At 39.5% G+C, this 24821-nt stretch overlaps 2 protein-coding genes across 7 annotated transcripts in view; one reads left to right on the top strand and one right to left on the bottom strand.

The window, feature by feature from the left end:
• The window catches only part of tspan11 (tetraspanin 11), a 29486-nt gene extending 14185 nt beyond the window's left edge, over window positions 1-15301 (bottom strand). For 4 of the 6 annotated variants that reach the window (XM_039601586.1, XM_039601585.1, XM_031726589.2 and 1 more), the window contains exons 1-7: window positions 15167-15301; window positions 12094-12201; window positions 8603-8794; window positions 6110-6184; window positions 3747-3851; window positions 3182-3340; window positions 1837-1923 (exon numbers count right to left, since the gene is read on the bottom strand). In XM_039601586.1, coding sequence (XP_039457520.1) covers window positions 1837-1923; window positions 3182-3340; window positions 3747-3851; window positions 6110-6184; window positions 8603-8794; window positions 12094-12180 — 705 coding nt within the window. In that variant the 5' untranslated portion in view covers window positions 12181-12201; window positions 15167-15301. Of the gene's footprint in view, window positions 1-773; window positions 896-1836; window positions 1924-3181; window positions 3341-3746; window positions 3852-6109; window positions 6185-8602; window positions 8795-12093; window positions 12202-15166 lie in introns of all 6 variants that reach the window. The other 2 variants (XM_031726588.2, XM_031726591.2) reach the window with 2 other exon arrangements.
• A 2996-nt stretch (window positions 15302-18297) lies between these two features.
• LOC116309870 (E3 ubiquitin-protein ligase TRIM39-like) lies at window positions 18298-20679 on the top strand. The gene is made up of 2 exons (XM_031726593.2): window positions 18298-18432; window positions 18553-20679. The coding sequence occupies exon 2, from the start codon at window positions 18555-18557 to the stop codon at window positions 20184-20186; it is 1632 nt and encodes a 543-aa protein (XP_031582453.1). The 5' UTR covers window positions 18298-18432; window positions 18553-18554; the 3' UTR covers window positions 20187-20679.
• The last annotated feature ends 4142 nt before the right edge of the window (window positions 20680-24821 follow it).

Here is a 24821-nt window from a genome sequence, read left to right as displayed (position 1 = left end):
ATGCCATCTCGTGGGATGGCAAAAACGCATATCTGGGCACCCCAAACAACTCCGAGTCCCTATTCAATGATGTTCATGAAAGCCCAGTCTATTTTAGATTGCAAGTAACTATAGCAACAACACTAATGCTTTTTTTTCCGAGTGGTAATGTAATAGAAGGTGTCAGCATATTAAATAAATAGGTGTAATAAGTGCAGCAGCTACTCTGTAAATTTTTGTAATTTTTAAAAAGAGTCTATTAAAAGTAAGCATGTTAATTATTTTTGCGTTTAACTGTTGTAAATATCAGATAAAGGTTGTATTGTTGTATACCGTATACTCCCCAACACCCATAGTGAAGCCTAATTAAGGTTTGAATTCAAGGGATATACAGCAAAACATTGCTACATGCTGTAAATACACCTGTCCCTATGGTGTTTTCCCCACTTCTTGTCAGCGCAGGTGCTACATAGATGGAAGCGGCACTACACGAATTATAGATCATGACACTATGAACCAAAGCACAGTGAAAAAGCAAGTCAGTTGTGCTATCCTCAGGATGCATTTGAATAAGCTGTCACATCCTCATCACCCACAGCAACACATCATCACAAAATGCATAGCAACAAACTGTAAAACGCAGCCAAATGCAAAGTCGCTGCATGCTTCACGACGAATTAAACATGTTAATCCAGTAAACATGCAGACAGCAGGTCTCGCATTTAACACAAAGCAGGAAGCCACGCAAGGACAAATAGGCAGTCAAATATGAAATATCTACAGTGCCCTCCAACCTTGCCTCTCCATTAGATTAAACCAGCAGCGCTCTAGAGCCAAATTACAATGCACCAAAGTCCTCTTCCTCTTCTTTATAGAGCAGATAGATAAAGCAGGCTGTCAAGAGTGCCCCGACCAACTATGGTGATAACAAACAAACACACAGTACAACACACCAAAGACAGATTAGTGCACACCAACATTAAAACAGACTGAACATTTAACAAAGAGGAGACATAAAGTTAGCCTACATTAAAAAAATGCTAATATGTGAGTGAGAAGTGACAAAATTACACCGTGTACGTCATGTATTCAATATATTCACAGTATTTTCAGCACCTCATTTAAATGGTCAACAAAGTCCCTTCAGATCATTTGGTTGTTGTGAGAAAGTCTTTATATTATAGCCACTGCTAATGGAGAGCTCTGTGCTTAAATTCCTTTTATCAGCAGCGGTGAGCATCACAGAGACTGCACGGTTGGTCATCTCATCTTTTGCTTTTTGCCGTCTTTATAATTATGGCAGTGAAATCCTGGCTTCATGTCTTTATTCTCAGTCCCCTGGTGCCCAATTAAAACTGAGCTGTATGTAAAGTGGTGGACCTGTCAGTCTTGCAAACACCACTGGAAACAATAAATGGAGATTTGTTTAGTTCTAGGTTTACCTCAAGTTAATTTAACCGTGGTTTGCAGCTACAGTAAGACAGAGTCGTTAGCTGGTAGAAAAGTGCAAAAAAATAAAAAGAGAAAAAAAACATATCCTTGGGCTCTGCAATACTAAAAAGCCCATCTTAGACTAAAGGCAGAAGGACCAAACTCATATAATGATGACAGAAAGAATCGGATGAGATGAAAAGACGTGTCCATTTAGAGGATCCTGACCTACCAGGGTACATTCAGTAACAGGAGTTTTTTTCTTTTAATTCAACAAAGGGCAGCATTCCACTCACAAAAGGTAAAAGCAGTTTCTCATTTCTGATAACTGGGCTTGTATAAAGCACCGTTTGCTGAGGGAAAAGGCAGTGGAAATGCATCCTGCTTCTTTACCAACCATCTGAACTGGGTGTATATATTACTTACCTGCAGACAGGCCACTCCTATCCCCACTGCACCGATAACCAACAGGTGATCTGCCAGGAACTTTTCCAGCTTAGTGATGCAGCCACCCTACAGAGTTAAAATTTACACTAGATTATTAGTTAGACAAGAAAGCTTTGTCTGCAATTCTGCATAGCTATAGTTTAAACTGCTTCAGCAAGCAACAAGACATCCTTCAGAAATTGTGTGGTTTTACTGAATATGGGATGTTCTTGATTGTTTAAGTGCATTTTCAGTCCTTCTTTACTCCCTCATCACCCGACAGGCGTATTTACAGAAAGAGGGCTCATAACACTCACAGTAAAAAAACAACAACAACAAAAAATCATCCCAAACCTAAAAGTGAACATAGATACAGTCATCATCCACAAACCATTTTATTTAAATTCTCAGGATATGTCTTCATGCTTATGTCTTTGCACATGATGCAGGTAGCGCATTGTGAAGGATAAGAAGAAACTGAGTGATTTGACACGAGAAGGTGGAAGAGCCTCTCCTGTGCAGTGTGGATAAGCATTCAAAACCTCATCTTTTATTCATTTTTCTTAGAGCTCATTCTATCAGAAGAAAGTTTTAAACTCGTGTTTTTGCTGGCATTTTTTGCGAGTCACTCTATTTAATTTCAGGGCTGCACAGAGCTGCACTGTCTGGCACTGTTGCCTCAAAGCAAGAAGGTTGCTGGTTCAAATCTCTTACTCAGCTCGGGCATTTCTGTGTGGAGTTTGCATGTTTAGCCTGTGACTTTCCTCTGGGTGCCACAGCTTCCTCCCAAAAGCAATTGGGAGGTTAGCAAAAACAATGCCCACAAATCTGAAAGCATGAACAGAGGTTTATCTCTGCCTTTTGCCCTATGTCGACCTTGCAACCCAGCAGCAGTTAGGAAAGTAGATGGATGCTTTTCATTTCAGGAAATGAAATATCAGCCTCAGATATTTGAAAATGGTTTGGCTACAACAGACCAGAAGTGAATAAAACACCAGTTTAATTTCTTCAAATATGGCATGAACCAGAAAAAAAACAAAAAACAATGGACTGTGAAGATGAGCAATCACCCTGAACAACTGGATAACACTGATTTCCTTTGATTACTGCCTACACATAGTTATTAGTATACTCAGTGCTTCCATCTCTTTTTTCTGTCTTTAGGCTATCATCACTCATCTTTGATTGCAAAAGCACTCAGTTGATATTTATAACTCAAGTCAGGGATATAGCCAGGTTGCAACACATTTCACAAAACTGTACAAGAGATTATTGTAAGATATAGAGCCTACAGGAGGCTGAATAAGCCTGCTGTCATTTTGCCAGAAGCATGTATTGCACTGACCTCCACTTTGTAGATGTTGGAGGGGTGGTCTCTCTTTCCACAGTGAGGTGTGATGGTCTTACAGCAGCTGTCAGGTACCGCCCTGCCTTCTGCTTGCCCTGACACAACGTACTTGCTCACAGTCCAATCATGAGAGTTGTTGCTGCCACAGCATTTGAACTGGAGAGGTAGAAAAAGGAAAGCGCAGACTTTAGTTCCACAGTGTGAGACCATATCCCTCATTCTGATTAAAATATGGTTTCATGCATCATCTAGTGTAAACAAATTCCTAACATCAAGCCACTATATAAATATATTTTCACAGCAGTAATTTTCCTCTCAGGGACTACTTTCGCTCCGGCTGTTCCACTTGTCATCTTTGGAACAATGCTCTGTCTAAACCCAGATAGAATACACAGAGTGATGAGCCATTTCTTCTTCTACTACACGTCAGCATAATTTTCAGCTTCATATATCAAATTAATTTATAACAAGTACAAGTATACTTAACCACGCATGCTGAAGAGGGCGAAATATAATCTTACAGAAACTTGACACCAGATGAGTTTGTAAATATATTTCATACATCCTGTTGTAGACTGTCAACCGCAAATGTGACTGCCTCCTTTCCTGGCTGAGCGTAGTTCTCTGTCATAGTGTGGTTAAGATGCTGCTTCAGCTCCTCACTCAGCTGGAAATGAGGAACAAAGAGGGAGACAGCAGGCATACACAGTGAGAAACAGTGTGTTTGAAACAGAGAAGGTGGGAAGGCTGGAGGGGTGGGTGGGGGGGGGGATCATTTTGGGGTAAAAACAAATGTTTTTATGGTAACCACCCCACGGGCTGCTTAATTTATGATTACATGTGCGATGTCTACAAAGAAGGGCAATGAAAAAAGTGATACGTAGGTGCAAAGAGTGTGGAAGTGAGGGAGAGGATAAGGGGAAGATAGATTGGTAGCATTGGGGAGTGCTGTGATGCAAAATACAGATAAACAAGACACTAAAGAATTGACTAGAAATACAGCCTTTGATGTCTGGATATATTTTCTCACACTCACACAAAGTACAGGAAACTGTAATCTGCCCACAGATTACATGATGCCCTGTGCAGCCCTCACTGACTGAAGCTGACTGACAGCCAGATGTTTGGGCGATAACTAAATGCCAAGATTATCTAAATGTGTTAGATAAACTTCAGAGAGCCAGGTCATCAGAGGAGGATCACTGAGGATGCTGCTTTAGAAAGCCTTTATTCCTGCTCGGTTCTACACTCTCACTCAAATGTTCCCTTCTGATTTTTACATTACTGACATCACTGTATTTTCTTTTATTATAATTTAGTTTTTTTTTTTTTTTAATGAATAATTTATCATTTCTAACTTATTATATTATTAGTCTCTTGATTCACAAAAAAGCACAGCTGAATTCATTCTTAAATAATAGGTAGCCATCATCTACAGCACAATCTAACATTACCCTGTTGATCCTGTAACTGCAAAATATAAATGAATTAAAGGATCATCACTGCAGCTGACGTCTGAGCTGATATAAGTGAAAAGACCTGACGGGAGAAGTTTGCCTTCAGGGCTTTCTTGCAGATATGTGTTCTGACATGTGGTTAATGTTGTAAAACAGACCATTTTGACCCTCTTTCACAAAACTTAACCAAGTAGTTTAACCAACTTAACCAAGTTTTCTTGCCTAAAGATTAAAAATTACTTCTTTCTTTCTTTCCATCCATCCGCTAGTCAATCATAGGGCAGGTTTTACGACCGTACCGCTCTGAGAACGCCCCATTCTATCTGATCTCAGAAATTAAGAAGGGTTCAAGGTTGATGAGTAGCTGAATGAGAGACTTTCTGAGAATAACAGGTGTTTTATTATAATTATTTAACTTTAAAAAAGAAAGAAAAAAATCTTTGTTTGTTTGCTTGTTTTTTTAAGTCTTCTTTGACACTCTACTACATTTCCATGCTTTAGTTTTATTAAATCCTGCAAAGGGTCATTTTAGACTGCTCGTAGGTAGCCATCAAGCAATATAATGACATTATAATGTATAATGCATAATTAAAGTTTTGTGGATGTAATCATCATGAAAGATTTTGTGAATATAAATGAAATAATGATAACAAATCATCAAATAATAATGACTACATAATAATATCCAATACAGATAAGATGTACCCATGTGCAAAATCTGGCCGTTTAACTCCATGTAGGTGTAGGAAGAGTCAGCAAATAACCAGATTTTCTGAATTATAGTTTAACTCACCATGATCTCTTGCCTATGAGCCTTTGTTTTTTTTTGGCTTTTACTACTAATTTTTCCCCTATGTTACCTTTCCCAGTCACAAGTTGCCACCACAACAGCCTGACTGGTAATCTGTAATTTTTGCTTCAGCACAGGGCAATCTAATACTAGCAGCAGTCTAACTGCACACTAACGAAATGCAGCTTAGTCAAAGGTGAGCCTGAAAGATGTTTCAAATGCCAAGGAAGTGCTCAAAAAAGAAAAAAAGATATGTTCTGTTTATTTTTAGCCTCCGCCCTGTTTCCATACTGACATCTTGATATCTGAACGTTCAAACTTTTCTTGCAGAACTTTATCTGCTTTGCAAAACGCCTGCTCTTTGATATATACCAAGAAGGGAAAAAAAAAATCATAATATGTATAACTCAAACCCAAAACATGATTATGATTAATATCCAGTAAATCACAAACGATTCCTATATCTAGTAGTCTCTCTGCTATCCCAACTGTAGTGAGAAATGCCCCAACACACTAGTTTGATGATGGTCATCTGGATAGAAGTTTTTTTAACCCCATTTTCCAACGTGCCTGCAGGCATAGATTAGCTGCTGCAGTTATTTCAACAAGGATAAACTGCAGCTTGGTTCATCACTGCAGAACGCCACTCACCTAAACCAGTAAAAAGTGACCACTTACCCTCTGGTAGTATACATAAGCTAGTACCCCGGCCACAAGTTCGATCAAGAAGATAAACAGGAGGCAGATGAAATACTGTGGATGAGAGACAGGACAGAAAGAGAGAGCAAAAAAGAATTTCAGGAAATTTGACTGAACACTCATTAGCTCAGTAGTCGCCTGAAGTATCTGGTTGCTAACTCAAGTTGCTCACGCTTGTGATGCCTCAATATAAACTTTCATCAACTGTCACCGCACTGCATCTGTCACTTCAAACGCAGATGGCAGTCCTGCATGAAATGAGACAACCAGAAAGCAATTTGACAGGCTGCAGAAACCCATTTCTCCTGGGCATCTTTACAGAGCTCCCCACATTACTAGAATAAAGCTTCACTATTTATCATAACTGACGTCTGAAATTATCTTAGAAAAAACAAAACAGTATTAGCACAGTATTTGAGCGTCATCATCAAATATTATTATTTGAGGGTAGTGTTTGCTTAGTATTTGAGCGCTACTCTCAAATAGTGTGTTTAGTTTTCCTCTGCAAGAATTAAAAAGAATCAGACATGAGATGGGTGCTGAGGCAAAAAATAAAAATGAGAATAACGGAGGCTTTAACTGTAAGCGTCATTCTTAATGGCAAGCACTGTTGTATGTACTGTTATGCAAACAGTGTGATGAACTGATTGCCCACACAGAGAGTACTTCGACAGACTGCTGCAAAATGAGCAAGATCAAAACTCCAGCTTTCCCACACTTAAATAACCCAACTTTTCATTGTTCATCAGATGGTTTGTACACCCATCAAAACATGGCTCATTCCACATAATGCAAGTCCATATACAAACAGACACACAAACACGCACCTAACAGGGACCAGCTGTCACAGAGCGGGGAAACAACAGCGTAACTCAGAACCATTATGGAGACACAGATGCTATTGCACAACCTGCTAGATGCACCAAACAAAGTGATTGAAAACTATTGGTAACAAACAGCTGTAAGGAAGAAATATTTAACACACGCACAAACAGATGTTCTTTTTTGTTTTGCAGCTATCGCAGTAATGATGCTGAGCAGAAACCCAGCCTGCTCTGCGTCTCTCTTGGTTACAAGATTGCGAAAAAAGCACTTCAGTCTCTGTGTGCCTGCTACCCACACAAAATGCCAACTTCACACTTCTCTATGCACACAACACTTACTGTACATGCTAGCATCACTCATTATTCTTCCCAAACAAATCTATAAATAGCACAAAAATGCAGTTGAACCAAACTGCACCGCAGATTCCGTTTCCTCTACGCATCCACCTCTTCACTCCTGCAAGGCCCTTTCTCTCTCCATCCGTCACCAGTAGATAGACAAACCTATAAATAGCCCTGCGGCACAGAACGTTCACCTCCCGCCTCCTTCTCTCCCACTGGGTCCTGTCTCTGTAAAATAATGAGGACAGCGAGGGCCCCGTCAGAGTCATTCGTCAACATCTAGCGATAGGCCTTAGACCAGGTTTAGCATGGATGAGCGCCATCGCATGTTGCCACATTTGTGTACATGTGGGCGAGCATCTAGCTTCTCACAGTGGACAATCTAGAACCACGAACCAGTAGACTATCAGGGCTGTTATTACACATCTTATTATTTATCTTCTGCAGTGTTTCCCCATTCAGTTACATTCTATTTATGCCAGTGTGGGACTGCTGTGCTCAACGAGGAGGCAAGCACACCCATGCTTTCTTAAGTGAATTATTCTATTCTCGTTCACCAGACAGAGTCCGAATCAATCGTCTTGGACTGTAAGAGTGGTTTTCCATCTCTGCAACCTTGGCGTAATGACATATAAAGCCAGTGTGACCACAACACAAGAGACTGTTAAGCTGCTGAATAATGACCAGGGATGCCAAAAAATAAAAATGGCCCAAACTACCTACAAGAAAAGAAAACGTGATGGGAAATGCAAGGGCTAGCTGGCTAAGTGGAAGTGACCTTTCAACATAAAAAAGTGGATTCTCCACTAGCAAATATGGACTCACCGTCTTGGATGGATGGCAAATTAAGACAAAAATATTGCTTAAACTCTGTTTAATAATACTTATTAATGTAGATTTTTTTGGTTTTCCAGATGCAGTGTTCTTTAGTCAAATCACAGCAAAATTACTGTCCATGTACACTTTCACTCCCTGCATTGACCATCTGCACTTTGACCTCCTATATTACAGCAAAAATACCCTTGGGAAAAAAAAAATATGATTAACTCTTTTATGTTCATTCTAAAAAAAAAAACTACACTCCTCTAAACCTTAAATGACAAACTGGTAACTGTTCCAAAAGCATGAGTGTTTGCCATCAAAATATAATTTTTGTAAGTTCTGAGTTATGATCTACGTGCAGTTTAATTTTAAACACAGACTCTACATTGAATCCTAAGTGTAAGCCTAACCCACACCTTTACAGCTACAAACAAATGCCTGGACCTAAGCGGAAACCCCCATCCATCAGTCTCTCCGCTCTCACCGTGGACAGACAGCTTCTCTGCTCCCGGATGACTGCACAACAGCCCAAAAAGCCTGTAACTACCACCAGGCTGCCAGCCAAGATGAGGATGTATGCTGACACAGCAAAAGTGCTGGAGGCCAATAGGCTCAAGTAGTCGCTCTTTGCCACCAGTGTCCAGACGCCCACACCCAAAACAGCAGCTCCGCCCATCTGGAAAAGAATTGAGAGAAGCAGAGAAAAAGTAACAGGATTAAAAAGATATCTGAATAAAATCATAAATAAAAATGTTTAGTGCAGCACGAAGTGTCATACTACAGAGACAAAAAACGCATGAGATATGAAATTTAACAGAATTTAACTAAGTGTACTATGTCAGTTTATTATTAAAGAATAGCAAAACACAAGTACTGTAACATTCAAGAGAAACATTTTTCAGGGCAGGAAGTGATCAATTTAAAGTGAACTCAAAGCTTTTAGATGAGTCACTTAGAAAAAGAAAAGGAAATGGAACAGAGGAAGAGGGCATAAAGGAGGCTAGAAAAAAGAAAGGAAACAGAATGAGAAACAGAGAAAAGCGGCCATGCGTAACAACTAACAGGAGTGGTGAGACGTCTGCAATCAAGCCAGGGCATAATGACCACTTCCTTAGAAACAATACAGAGTAACTGATCCAGGGTGGCTTCCTGATCTCTTTTTCTCATCTTACGAGTTTCAAAGGAGGGCAAATAGGAAATGCCTGAGAGAGTCTTTCTTCATCCTCCCATCCCTTTCCTTTAGAAGGAAGGACCTCTTATTCACAACACCACATATCCAACCGAGGACCAACCAGTGGGAAATCACCCTTCTCTAACACTGTAAAGTCTATTAACAAGCTTCAACGTGTCCAGAACTCTGCTGCCCGTATTATTACTAGGACTTCTTCTACCCACCACATCTCCCCAATCCTGAAGCAGCTTCACTGGCTCCCAGTTAAATTTCGCATCCATTTTAAAATAATCCTTTATTCATTCTCTCTCTCCACCATACCTCTCTGATTTAGTACAGATGAACCTCCCATCCCGGTGCCTCAGATCTTCATCTTCTCTTTCCCTCTCTGTTCCTTCCGCTCGTCTGATTACAATGGGGGGCAGGGCTTTTAGTTGCTCTGCCCCTCGGCTTTGGAATTCCTTACCCCCTGACCTCAGAAATATTAGTTCATTCTCTCTTTTTAAGTCCACTCTCAAAACTCATCTGTTTAAAATTGCTTATGTCTAAACCTCTGTAACTTTTATCTGTTATTCTTATTTCTGTGTATATTTCCAGTTTTTGTGTTTTTATTCATTGTACAGTGTCCTTGGGTGCTTTGAAAGGCGCTATTTTTAAATAAAATGTATTATTATTATTATTATTATTAGTAAAGACATTTCTTCTAACAATTAAGTTCCACTGAATTACATTTTTTTAAGTTGGCTATCACTTTTTCTGAATGTAGTTCCCAATACTGTTCTCAGATCTCTGTACTATCACTGCCCAAAATAAAATTACCACCTTAGTATCTGCCAAGTAGTGAAGCTGCACTTTACATCCATGTCTGTCCAGACTTAACCTTAAACATCTTACATCACTTGAAATGTTGCCAGAAATGTTTTACCACAAAAATCTAATCAGTTCATTCTTGAGTCCAAGTGGAAATCTTCGCCAGGTTTGAAGAATGCAGAAAGCTGAAAACACAATCCCTCCATCCTCAGCTATAACTGACAAGGAGGAGGCAGAGTAAAATACAAGCATCAGAGTGTGGTTCACGCGATCATGTGAGCTATTTGCCGATATATCAGTATCGGCATTTGTAGCAGTCAATAGATGATAATTGAACAAGAAAAGCAGAGACAGGAGGAACAACCTTCACCCATGTTGAGTATGGATGCTACATAGTTTCACCATCAGAGCGTACTTATCCACCAGACAGCATAAAATAATAATGGTAAATGGCCTGTATTTGTATAGCGCTTTTACTTAGTCCCCAAGGACCCCAAAGCACTTTACACTACATTCAGTCATTCACCCATTCACACACACATTCATACACTGGTGATGGCAAGCTACATTGTAGCCACAGCCACCCTGGGGCGCACTGACAGAAGCGAGGCTGCCATACCGCGCCATCGGCCCTTCTGACCACCACCAGTAGGCAACAGGTGAAGTGTCTTGCCCAAGGACACAACGACCGAGACTGTCCGAGCCGGGGCTCGAACCGGCAACCTTCTGATTACAAGACGAACTGCCAACTCTTGAGCCATATTACCTTAGTAAGGACTCACAAATAACTGTACCTCACATGTGTGAGTGAAACCAGTTTATGTTGAGCATTTTTGAAAGAAAAAAAAAAAAATATATCGGCTGATATATAAAAGATTTAAAAATCACCAAATATCGTTATCTGTCCTAAATATCCTATATCAGAAAGGCTTGACACACTGCATTAGTAATATATCCATATATAATAAATAACATATAAAAAAATCAATTGAAAAAGTCTCTGGCAAGTCAAATTTGGAGGGGAAGGAGAAACAGTACGATATACTGCCAAATCTATATTTCATTCTACCCTCAATTAACCAAACAATCATGCTTTAACTGGGCATTAATCACATCAGCTGGATTATTTTCTGAGCACATGTCAAACATTACTTTATTAAATTTTGCTTTAACTAATGATGATGATTGCCAATAACAGCGCCGTGAAAAACAGGGACAAATGAGAAATTCCTAGATGATGCACTCTCTTTTAAAAGTAATGTGCTAAGAAAGTGAAAAACAGAAATGGCCAATGCCAGTTCATCCTCACAGAGTATGCACTGCTCCCCCGCCTATGATTAATTTGTGTAGGGGGTGGACAAAAATGCCCTCTTAAAAAAAAAAAAAAGTGTTGTGAGATGGAGGACAGCCTTCAGAGGAAAATGATACTATTTTTCCTCAAGAGACTAGTTGTTAGGTGGCGACAGGAAATTTAATAGAGGCCTAAAGCTAAAGCTTGATCCCTTTTCTCTTTCTAACCTCTCCCACTTACGGATCTGTCTCTCTCTCCTCAAAATCTTCTTTTTTGACTCTGTAAGCCCGAACACTCTGCACTGATGCTGTAAGAGAGCGGAGCTTTAGCGGAGAGCTACAGCAGCATAAAGTGTGGTGCCAGAGAGCAGGTTTGATACACTGTGTGGCCAGAATACACTGACAAGCCCTAAATAATCTATGACTCACTTTGAACTCAGTCCATAGCTCAGCCTTGGAAGACTTAAAACTTTCCTTAATCCTCTTCCTGTTTCTATGTGGCTCTTTATGTGCAATGTCTCTAAAACAGCAGTTTTAAAGGAACACAGACACGTTTACAGTGGACAACTGTGAGAAAACGCGAGCTGCTACTGATGTTGTCAATGATGATCCAATTCACCAGCAGGTTAAATGTAAAGCTTAGTTATTGTGGTGAGGTCTCTGTGAGTACATATTACTTGAAATGAGGATTACTAGCCACTTACCCAGAAGAGAAAGTTGAAAACAAAGAGCAGGTACTTGAGGCACACGGTCACCCAGTCGTTCTGGTCATCTTTATAACCCACCGACATCTTTTTGTCTTCAGTTGAATTCTGAAAGTGCAGATTTGTTTGTTGGAAACATTACATTTTCCTGCAAAGTACTGCTAAAAGAGTGTATCACACTAAAAAAAAAAAAAAAAAAAAAAAAGATCTTACTATAGTTTTCTTTAGATATTTTTTAGCATTTACAGTTTCCTTTCTTTACCCAAAAATGGCTAAACAAGTATTGTTCACACATTTACACTTATCCAGCTGCACATAACTCCCATGTCCCACACTTCTCACTGCACGACATATTACTAGTTGTTTAGTGATGCAGCGTCCAAGCTCCCAATATAACATGCTTTTGTTATATCACAAACCACATCTTTGAATGATCACTAGGACATGTCCCTATGAATCATTAATTGAGCTTATAGTCTTGGCCCTGTAAATAAAAGGCCATGGGTGTGGAAAGCACTTAGACCTATACAATTGATCTAAATAGCATCCTTCAGCGGACAGAGCATAAAAGAAAATGGTGCAGGTTTTCTGTCTGCCAGCCCAGGAATAATACACATATCACTGTAGGTGTAGATCTGAGAGGAAAAGTGATGAATAAATCATTTGTTGGGGATGAAAATGAATAAGGTAAACATGCAAGCTAGTAAGCTTGCTAAAGGGTCAGCTTGTCTACAAATAAGGAAGGAAAACGAAAGGAAAAATGATCTCTAACAGCTTCTTTCCATGCATGAAATTTTCACTTCATTCAGGCTTTGAGATATTCCATCTACCTTCACTCATAAACAATAAATGGGAATGGGGTTTCATCTGAGATATCTACAGCATTTTCTACAATATTTCAGTTAGCTCTTGATAATTTACAGCCTTGTTTTTAGATTTTATCTGTCATGTTGTGGAGCAAAAATTCTCTATACGTCCTGAAAAGCTGGGTAAAAAAGTGTTTTAAGATAGAAATCAGCACAATAAAACAAGCCATCTCTTTGGATGGGCAGGAGCAAAGCAACTGGCTTTCTCTCTGAAGCATGTGTGATTAATATATGAAGAACAGTAAAAGGAAACATAAAACATTATTATTATTATTATTATAAGTAGCAGTGAATCAAGTTTTATTTTGAAGTTTCAATAAGCAGTTACCTTGCAGATTTTGTTTTTTAATAATTCATTTAAATGTATTAATAAATTATTCTATAGATTATTTGCTTCTCAGCAGCATAACAAGGAAATTATATACTGCTGAGTTGCTGAGTCAATAACTATTATTGATCAACATAATGTATATGCTTCTGAAATGGGCCCATTGTATAGAAAGTGAGAGGAGGTTCCAGATCTGATAAGTAAACCCAGTGCAGAAGTGCTAACATGCATTATTATTATTCTTTATTTTTTCGGCCAGTAGGGGGCGACTGTGGCTGTATAAAGACAAGGTTCATGGAAAATAAACCACTCTTTCAATGGCAATGGAGAAAACTGTATTAGTATAAATTTTTAAAAAGGGAATAAAAAACAGGTATCCATCAAATAAATCTTATATGATAATTTACCCAGTCGCTGGTGTTCATCTGTAGTAAGTATAGTTTGCAAAATCTCCGTTTACCGGGTGCGAAGCGTCCACATTTATTTACCCTGGAGGAGGCTATAAACTTTCTATAAGTCCAGGAATCTCACTACTGACTGATGACAGTGATAGTGAGGTGAGTCATCGAGGTTATCCTTAACTTTTCCTTAAGGTTTCTCATCTTTTTTTCAGGAGACAAAGCTTCAGGTGAGAACAAAGCGCTGTAGGTGAGGGAGGAGAGAGCAGTGGTGGAGGAGTCGGATGAAGAAGGGGAGGAGTAAGAGGCGGATGATGTGGAGATGGCAGAGAGAGCGAGCAGGGTGTATAAAACCCAAAGAGGAGACAAGGAGACAGGGTCGGGAACAGCACAGATGAGTGCCTTTGAACCACCATGTAGTCCAGCTTCTTCAGTCGGGCCCAGTGTGGTTCAGCCACATCCAGTATCTGTGGTCAGTGATCTTCTTATTGACTTGATTGAGTAACTGATTTTATTTCCTATTTTATTTCACAGTAAGGAGGTCCTGGGTTTGAGTCCATTGGCCAGCTGGGGCCAAACTGTGTCTAATGTTTGCATGTTCTTCGCATGCAATTATGCATTCTCTTCAAATACTTTGCATTCCTCCCAGAGTCCAAAGTCATGCATGTTCTATATGGGTATATGTGTACGCCCTGCCATAGATTTGCAACTAGCCCCAGGTTCAGCCTGCCAATTGCAATGGAAAATGACAGAAATTGAACAGAGGAAAATCAAGCCCAGTAGGTGCTAGTGGAAAAGAGACTCTTGTGCAGTTCCACTTTTTTATGTAATGCAATCTGTAGTGGGGCACAGAACACTACAAACAAACAAAGAAACAAACAAACAAAAGAAACCCTGAGGTTTACTTTTAACATAGTATTCCCCATGCCCCCCTTATCCTCTTGGTTCCCCTTGTGAACCCAAATTTCAAAATATCCTTTAACCACCCCTGTAAATACAGCTAAGTTTCCTTTCTGTGTTCGTGCCTACTGCAAACTGATAAATGACAAATAAAATTTTAATGAAATTAAACAGTTTGTCTGATTTTAGAGCACCTAAGCTGGCCGTTAACGCTTTCCTAACAAGGCCTTCCTGCTTTTAACAGTCTGTCCAGTTGAATTAGGAGGAAACGAACATGGGTCCCCCTTACAAAAAAAAAAAAAAAAAAAAAAAAAAGAAGAAAAAAACCAGGTCTCGGACATTTTAGACTTTAACCTGTGCTGTTGTGCTCCAGCATCACAAGATACAAATCAATGCACAGACACTTAAGTCCTTTTCCGTGCAAGTCAAACTTTCCCCCCCTCTTCTTCAAGCCGTCCTGAAAATCCTGAAAAATAAATGTCCCACCTGCGTTGCCGATGGCAGGACAAAGTTTAAACGCATTATCTCACAGTTAGACAGACAAACAGGCGTTTTCATCTTATATCTGACCACACACTCACCAGACCGACGTTTAAGGCTGAAAAAAGGACCTCGTTTATCTCCGTCTACTCAGCGTATACGGCACCACTGCAGTGGGCGTTTTGTCCGGTCCAGTCAAGCTTGTTGCTTTCAGGGTGTCCGACAGTCTGTGCGGATGGTGCTTTTGCTTGCAGCTCGTATTTTCGAGTTTCAAGAAAATTCATTACATTGATTTGTAACAAATTGTAATAAAATGAACTCCATATATTTGCAGGTAGACACTAAAACTGCAAAATGAATCAATACAAATAGCCTGCATGTTTCAAATACAACAATTATTACTTACAATGTAGGTTACAGTGAGTCCCAACAATGACTTCTCTACTCACACGCAAAACTAAAACAAAGTACAGCATTTACTTTGTTGGTACAGATATTGCTGCTGAGTAAAAGAATGATTGTGTAAAAGTATTAAACAGTCTGGATAGTAACAGAAATCTGCATAATAGGCATAGCAACTGATAGTCAAGGAAGGCTGCAGTAGTTAACCGTGTCACATAGTAGGGAGTGACAGAGAAGGACCTGACTCAATACCACTAGGTAGTCTGAATACCACAGTGCCATTAACAGCATAACCTTGGTTACAATGTAACCACAACCCCTCTGAAAAATTTTCCAATAGGGTGTGCATGAATAACCAAAGACAAAGTCAAAAAAGCATACTTTACTGTGAGCATAGCCTTGGCACATTGGCTTGTTTGCATGGAGGTTCTATTCATTTCTATTACTACAGTAATACAGCAGAGTACTGAGTTGGATAAATCTGATTAATAATTCTAGTCATGCCACTCAACACATTTCAATTTGCTTTTCATAATGTGAAGTTGACTATGAAATTATTGAACAGAGCAACTCTGTGACCTCAAAGAGAAAAATGGAAATTTGGTATTTCAGGAATGAGCCTATCAGCATTAATTTGATTGTCTAGACTTTGTTTTTTACAATTCAGCAATCATTTAATCACCAAAGAATACAAAAAAGCAGGAAAAAATAAAGAGATAAAACTGTAATAATATGTAAACACCATGGTAATTCTGGTACCCACTTATATCAATGTTAACAACATAAAAACCACCTTACTTCTATGTCGCTTCTGTTGCTTTACATCCCTGTCCAACCAGTGTGTTCAGTGATGAGTTTTTATTGTAATGATAAATCTTTATCACAACAAGGCATCCTTTTCTGAGCAAAACAGACTCTGCAGTGGGCTGTTTCCTCTATTTCCACCTCAGTAATTCAATGTGCTTGCAAGCTATTAGAAATAGATGGTGGCTGCAGGCCCCGGCAGTGGGCACCTGGACTGGCGACAGTCAGTCTAAGAAAACAGCATTACTTAGCAGAGGATGTCATGAATCAGGTCAGGTTTTCCCCAATAAATATTGTCTAATCAGAGTGTGATAAAAACAGGCCATCACCGTCCCATGGCTAGCAACTTGGAGCCTGTTTTCCACTTTCTCATAGGTGAGACATGGCAGAATAAACAGAAATCTGGCTTAGTCTTAAGCCAGCTCTTTTCAGTGCCAAACCATTCCCTCTGTGTCCAGTCCTATTCTGCTGGAGTTACTTTATCACCTTTCATGGTTTTGTAACCCACTAAGCTCTCCAATTCTTTCTCTCACAAAGGGGTAGGAGTAGGTCTGACTGAGTGTGCATGTCAAACACAAACAGGTTAAGGGGAAAGCAAACATGGTGTGCACTGGTGTTTGCATGTGTGATTATTGCAGTATTCAAGAAAAGAACTGTGTTTGTGTGTGTGTGCAGATAGAAAGAGAAAAAATAACATAGTGCCCTGCATCCATTCGTTTAAATTTCACATTCTTTTTAACCAATTTTTAGCACCAGTTGCTTATCTAGCCTTCTATTCACATCATGAAGAGAAGACAAGACATTTAAAATTATAAGTGAGATGCATAGCAACAAGAAATGATACTTGTTTAAAGAGCTACTCAGATCCTACTTCTTATGGCTGACTTCTTGTACCCAGACTGCCACATGCTGCAGTGTCTGCAGTGCAATTCAGGCAGATTATAGGTGCCAAATCGCAAGAGATAAGAGACATCAAGAATCTTACAGAGTTTTATCAGCTTGTGCTAACCTCGTTGCTATTTTTCTTTGATGGATTAGGAAAGGTCAGGATGAACTACAGGATTTCCTGGACATGAACTAAGCGGCTGCTGTAGATAAAATAAGAAATTGTTACAGTGAAAGCTTAAGGGACAAGTCTTCCTGCCTCACAAGACACAAGCATACGCACAAACAACTAGAGGACTAGAGAAACACAAGCACAAAGAAGTAGAGAAACACAAGCAGTGAAAGCAATCTGTGTGTGGGAACTCTGGGACAATGTCAACAGATGGAACCGAGCATACTAAGCAGAGCAACACCATGTAGCATCAGCTGACAGATTCACAACGGAAACATGGGAGGTTGGAGTAGCCATCAAAAACTATAATTAATCCCAGAGTGTTTTTTTTTTTCTTTTTTGTTTGTTTTGGTTTGGTTTTTTGAAGGCACTCGGGTTTTTTAATCTTTAGCATGGAAAATGTGTGTACACCTTATTCTAGCTTTACAAACCATCTCGGTTGTCCATCAGCTAGCTGGCCTGCAATTCTGGTCCAAGTAGAAATGACAGCTATCAGTGTGAACACTTCTCCATACATGCATTTTCCCCAGAGGACGGATCCGAATGATTTGAGTGATGCGCACACGTTCCATCTAGCACCCTCTGGAGGCTAACACCTGAGGGTTTGAGCAAACGGTCTCAACACCTTTACAAATACAAACAATACAATTCCTTAATTTAGTACATTTTACTTTATACTATATCAGTATAAGGTTTTAACACGGAACCAATTTACTTTATATAATTTGCAGATATGTTGTTAGCCTATAATTTAGAACTTTCTGGGTTGTTGTTTTTTTTTAAATCCATAATAAATTTACCTACATCAAACCCCAAAACGAGCTTTCCAGAGGCCCCTTAGTTAAGTTCTTATCTTTTCTTTTTTTTTGCACACTTAAATTATATATTTTTAATGCGGCTCACACCAATTTTAATGTCATGAAAGAGTTAAAGAAAATTAAGAGGCGTATCATAAGTGACCATTGGGGGAGGGCCGCTTCTGGACGGCAACGTGTTGAAACGAAACTTAAGTAAAACCCCTAAAAGAAAACAGTTTTTTAAATAGAACAAGTTTGCTTTCTATTTTTCGCAGCTTTTATTAATCAGAAACTTGAGACTTTGCAGGTATGGTTACTTTACTGGTTTCTTACACAGTCTGAGCAGTTGGTTCAGTCCACTGAGTTGAATTGTATTAGTTTTAGGTTATTAGTATTCATTTATTTATTGTATTTCGCTCTTGTGCAGATATGGCAACTGCCAGCAGTCTGTTGTCAGAGGAGAGGTTCTTATGCTGCATCTGTTTGGACGTGTTTACCGAGCCAGTGTCAACCCCGTGTGGACACAACTTCTGCCGCCCGTGTATCCACAAGTATTGGGACACTAGTGACGTTTGTCAGTGTCCATTTTGCAAAAGGACATTTTCTTCGAGACCTGAACTCAACGTCAACACTACCATGTCTGAGTTAGCGGCTGAGGTTGCAAAGCTGGTCCAAGTCAAAGTGTCAACTTCAGACCGAGAGCTCCCAGAAGGAACAAATGTTCTTTGTGATATCTGCACCGGGATGAAAGAAAAGGCCGTTAAGTCTTGTTTGATGTGCCTTACTTCTTTCTGTGTAGTCCACCTGGAGCCTCACCAGAGAGTTTCAGTTCTTAAGAGCCACAAACTAATCGATCCTGTGATTAATCTTGATGAGAGGATGTGCAAAAAGCACAACAAGATAACAGAACTGTATTGTAGGACTGACAAGGCCTGTATTTGTGTGTTGTGTTTCAAAAGCGATCACAAGAGTCACAATGTCATCTCGCTAGAGGAAGAGTATGAGGCTGTGTTAGCAAAAAATGATGAGGTAATGGCAAATATCCACAAGATGATACAATCACGATGCGATAAGATAGATGCGATTGAAAAGTCACTTGATGCCAGCCAGAAAGAAGCCGATGAAGAGAAAGAAGCCAGTGTGCAGATGTTTACTGACTTCATTCGCTCTATTCAGAAGAGTCAAGCTGATGTTGTTGAGGTGATTGAAGAGAGGCACAGAGCGATCAAACAAAAGGCTGAAGGTTTTCTGAAAGAGATGAGGATGGAAGTTGCTGAGCTTAAAAGCAGAAGAAGCCAGCTGGAGCAGCTGTCACGATCTGAGGACCATCACTGTCTTGTCCAGAACTTCTCAAGCTTGCGCGCTCCTTCAAGTAAGGACTGGTCCAATGCTGATGTTTACAGCAACTTGTCTTTTAATCAAGTGAGAAGAGCCATGGCTCAGGTGAAACAAGCAGCTGATAACATTTTGGAGAAAGTTCCAGAGATCAAAATGAAAAGAATGAGAGAACATGCAGTGGACTTGACTATTGATCCCGACACAGCACATTGCTCACTTACCATTAGTCAAGACCGAAAACAAGTTGGAACTGCAGAAAAACAGAATCTTCCAAAAAATCCAAAAAGATTTGAGATGTATCCAGAAGTCTTAGCAAAGGAGGGCTTCACAGGGGGGAAGTTTTACTTTGAGGTACAGGTGAAAGATAAGATTAAGTGGACTGTTGGAGTGGTGAGAGAGTCTGTAGATAGAAAGGGAGACACACGTCTATCAGTTTCAGATGGTTATTGGACCATCGGGTTAAATGAGGGCAAGTATTATGGATATGAAAATTTAGCTGTTATATTGGTACAGTTAAAAAAGCTTCAAAAAGTGGGCATCTTCGTGGACTACGATAAGGGAGTGGTTTCTTTCTATGATGTGGATTCCAAGTCACACATCTACTCTTTCAGTGGCTACAGCTTTAAAGACAAACTTTATCCATATTTTTGCCCTCATTATAACACAGACAAAATGAATGTTGCCCCTCTTGTCATAACACCTGTACCTCACAGATTAGCTTAGTATGATCCTCATTTGCAGAACCCAAACTAGGCTTCAACATTTCCATAATCAGTATGTAAAACTATATCTGCTTGGGAGTTCATCACCAGATCATTCTATGTGTTTGCCTTCTTTGTCTAATGTACTATGCTATGATGTTAATATATTTCAGTGGCTAAAATTACCAGCTGACTTCATAATGTAAGTAAAATAGACTTTGACAAGATATTTTTATGTATATTTTCGTATTTAGACAAGGTTACATGCAGGCGAATTTAAAAAAAAAAAAAAATACACACACACACACAGAAGTACATGCCAGACCTTCTGCCTTTTGTTATCAAATTCAAATTAAAAGCTTTATCAGATTCACAGAAAGAGATGATACTAAGATGAGAAGATGAACATTGATGAACTCTCTGTTTACGCTGTCTTTTGTAATTAGCAGTAACTGGAAATGAATTGATTTTATGTATTTGAAAAGTTATCTGAATAAACTTCACCTCAAGACTGATTTTCTCATATCGTTCATTTTTTTAAATCTGACATTTATATTGCATTCCTCATAGTTTAGGCAGAACTCATATAAATACAAAAGGACGGTAACGGCTTCCCTGTGCCATTTTGACCCATTGAATGCACTACATTGCTTCAAAAGATTACAGTGGCTTTGGTTGAGTGTGTGCATAACACATAACACACCTTGAAGAAGATATAGAGATATTTAATTCTTCATATAATTACAGGCTAAAGGTCAGTGTCCCTGAGCCTTGCTGCTACCCTGCTTAGAGTCTTTAACAGTTTGGGTTTATGATGGAACTCGCTGCGACTCACATCTTTGTCACGCTCACAGCTTTGTGAGACTTATAAGTCAATCAATAGTATTCTGCCCACTGCTTTCACTCCTGACTCCTGCCTATGTGCTCCTGCCCCCACACTGATTTGTGTGCATGATAAAGTGGATGCGCTCGCATTATCCTCAAGTGTGATGCGTGGGCTGATCTTCTTAAGCACCACTGATGGAGCTCACCCATAACTGTGACTAAAAACCAGTGTGTTTCATTGTGTGTTGTCTGTCATTAATGGGAAATGAGCCCATTTTTCCTTGCGACAAATGTTTTGTTATGTTTTTCAAAGTGGGTTACTATTAACTGAATCCTTTGATAGAATATGAAAAGACTGAGGGAGAGTAATGAAAGAGGTACGGATACCTCTGGAAATGGAAATCAAACATTGTGTGATGAAAGATATTTTGACATACTTTCTTGGAAGAAGGCAGCGTGAATATTACATTGCAGGATTTAACTGCATTATTCTCTCACTAACATGATCTTCTATCCCATCTTAAGCTCAACACATACTTTTTTCTTTTAGTCGTATGTCTAAAAGACTGAGGAGGGCCAACTGTGTAATCAGGTGGAAAATAGAAATAGAATGATTTAGGGTCAGCTCTACATGAGGTTGATGTGAAATACAAGGGGAGGAATCTCTGACCTGAAACAGCACCAGGAGAGGGCAGTGAATATCGGAAGGCTACTGGGAAGAAAAAAAAGTCTAAAAATGGTCAATCACACTGCTCTCTATTGATTCAAAGTACACATTTGTTGTGCTTAGAGCCACAACACAATCAGTGATGACACAGCAGGTGTTTTGACTTTTGCAGCCACTAAAAAAGCACCTGCTGTGACTTCTGATTGGGATGAAGAAAGAGGGCAGCATGCTTAAAAGTTACAGGAGTTACAGTAATGTACAAAAGTCTTGAGCCACTCTTCATTTCTTTAGATTTTGATTCCACAGAGCCAGACTTTCTTGTCATTTTTTATAATGGTCTTGAAAAACCTCCAGGTTTTCTGAAGGCCATTTGAGATGTATCTGGCCCTTCATTTAATCATTCTAGTGTTCACTGAAACCTCATCAAAAATTATCTGAGTTGAAAGGGTGGCTGTCAAGAAGCCATTCTTAAGGAAGGAGAACAGAGAAAAATAAGGCTGAGGTGTGCCAAATTACACAAGAAGTTGACTGAAAATCAGTGGTAACATGTCTTATGGAGTAATTAATCCAAATTTGAAATATGCATGGAAGAGGTCAGAAGAGAGATACAACAGTGAATGTCTACAGCCGTCTTTAACACAGCCTGGACGCTCTACTGTGCTTTGAGTGTTATTGGAGATCTTATCAAAATTAATCAAATTATGAATGTAGAAAAGTTCCACCAGATTTTGAACGACCATGTAATACCACGTAGGAAGTGTCTGATTGGCAGCAACTTCATTTTTCAGTATGACAGTGATCCCAAACACACTGCCAATGTAGTCAAAGTATGCCTGAATGAAACAACGCATCAGTCATGGATTGATCTCTCCAGGGTTCGAACCTCAAGATAATCGAAGCAGTGTGGGATCATCTTGACAGAAAACAAAACAAAAGGCAGCGAGCATCCAAAGCAGAGCCTTGGATGTCTTTCAAGAAGCCTGCAGAACTAAGAAATTACAAGAAAGCTTACCTATTAGAGTATAAGCTGTGTTGAAGAATAAAGGTGCTCACATCAAGTATTGACTTACAATCTCATTAGAATTGTACAAACCTACATTTTTTGCCTTATAAACTGTATTTGTATGTATCTTTGTACACATTGCTAATTTTAATGCACTATGATTTCACTATGGAAAAAAGACGTAATATATTTTCGCTAGAAGACCAGCCCTACCATCTCTTATAGTCTAGTATTTCACTGTGCACGTGTGTACGATGCAAACAGTGGCACCCTCTTGCAGACCTAAATACTTACAGTTTTAATCGTGTAAGTAGTATTTTAATGTTGAAGAGAGGCTACCTTTTCACATTGTTAATTCCTGGAAATTAATGAAGTTGCTGCACAACAAATGAATACAGTAATCGATGTTGTTTTTAGCTTTATTTCAACTTAGGATGAAAGGCAGCTTTAACTGAACAAAAGGTGAAAAAACCCACACTGACAGCTAACTCAAGAGACAAAAAGCATTAGAACTCAAGTCATTACCTTACTTAAGGATAAATAAGTTAATTAATTAGCTACACTATAACGCATAAGCAGAAAATAACTTACTGCAACTGCCTCCCGATATGGAAGTGCAAAAGACAACTGAAAGGGAGGTGGTTTCTATATATGTGGTTTCTATTAAGGGACAGAGGACCGATAAGAAACGATAAGAAAACAAGGACGGGGAGTGTGGTGTAGATAAGTGAGGAAATGATGAATACAACTGCGATCATTACTAAAAATTTAGTTGAAATTTAAATATTTTAACTACGCTGTGTGAGGTGGGTCCCTAGGCGCCTCCTAAGCAAGCTTTATCGGGGATGTCCTACCGGGAGGCTACCCAGGACACGCTGGAGATTACATCTCTTAGCTGGCCTATAGGAACGCCTCGGTGTGTCCCGGAGGAGGGGAATGGTTTGCTGAGGCTGCTGTCCCCCGACAACAGAAAATGGATGGTTAGATATATTCTAATACTTAAAATAAAGATTCCAAAACGGAAATTATCGAATAAAGTATGTAAAAATGTGCTCGAATTAATCTATATGTGCATTGTTTGAGTGGACCTGCTCTGACTGATTTTCATACGACAACGAATACATGACTGTTGCTATGCCTTGTCTGCGGTAGACTACTCAGTCATGAATCGGGCCAAATAACTTTTTTGTACATTTTGGTTGTAACACTGAAAAAACATATTGTCAAAATCGTTTTTAGCTTTCCACAAATAACCATGACATTATAAACGGAATCAAATTTCAAGTAACAATGTAACTATAACATGATTCAAAGTTTTCTTTGAAGCTGATTGGTTCTTTATGTCTAGATAATTCTAGAACGTTGGTCCTCGATTCTGATAGGCTTCGTGCCAAGTAATTAAAAACTATTTACTGCTACTAATCGGAAGCTGCACACCTGTAATCGATTTACAGTTAATTCAGATATCATTAAGGGACCTATAAAGGTAGCGTACACTTCTGTCATCATTAAACACCCCCATGGTCAGAATTAACATACCAGTTTGTATTGCAGTTGGGTTTTTTTCCTTCTCCAACTCAAACACCTGTGTTATTTAAGCGAGTCACTGAGAATCTTGCCGGTTGCCTGGATCCTTTAACTGTGGGAAAGTCTGGGGTGAGAAGGCATCTATCTTTGAGAAGGCAGAGATTAAGCTATTCTTTTTGGTGACAGTTGTATTTTCGTCACCACTCATTTCTTGTCGTCAGCGGGGTCCCATTTTAACTGGCAGGCGGGTGCACACTAAGCAGTTTGAACTCCCTTTTTTAAAACTTTCTCTTCGGCGTTACAACTAAAAGGGCTTTAACACAAAAAGATGCGACTTTTGGTGTCGGAGTCCCTGTGATGAGAGCTGTTTCCAAGAGATGAAGTGGCTGATGAGAAGCATTTTTGTGGAACTGCCTTTGCAATACGCGACTGAATGTCTTTCTTGGTGGTGGTGCGGCTACGCTTCGCGTCTTCTCTGACAGCCTGCTTTTACCGGAGATGTAAAAATGAGCGAGCGGGTTACGCTGAAGCGGCGCACGAGGGTTTTAACGGAAGGACCGACTAGTGCTGGTATCAAACCTACAACCTTCCACTCGCAACATCATCTCTCCAGCCAATAGACTGCTCTGCCTCCC

The sequence above is a fragment of the Oreochromis aureus genome, linkage group 17 (genome assembly GCF_013358895.1).
Source record: "Oreochromis aureus strain Israel breed Guangdong linkage group 17, ZZ_aureus, whole genome shotgun sequence".
In the NCBI taxonomy this organism is placed as follows: Eukaryota; Metazoa; Chordata; class Actinopteri; order Cichliformes; family Cichlidae; genus Oreochromis; species Oreochromis aureus.
This window is presented reverse-complemented; position numbering and strand designations above follow the sequence as displayed.

Excerpts from the sequence above, each read along its gene's own strand:
- LOC116309870 (XM_031726593.2), top strand. The coding sequence starts at position 18,555 with ATGGCAACTGCCAGCAGTCTGTTGTCAGAGGAGAGGTTCTTATGCTGC.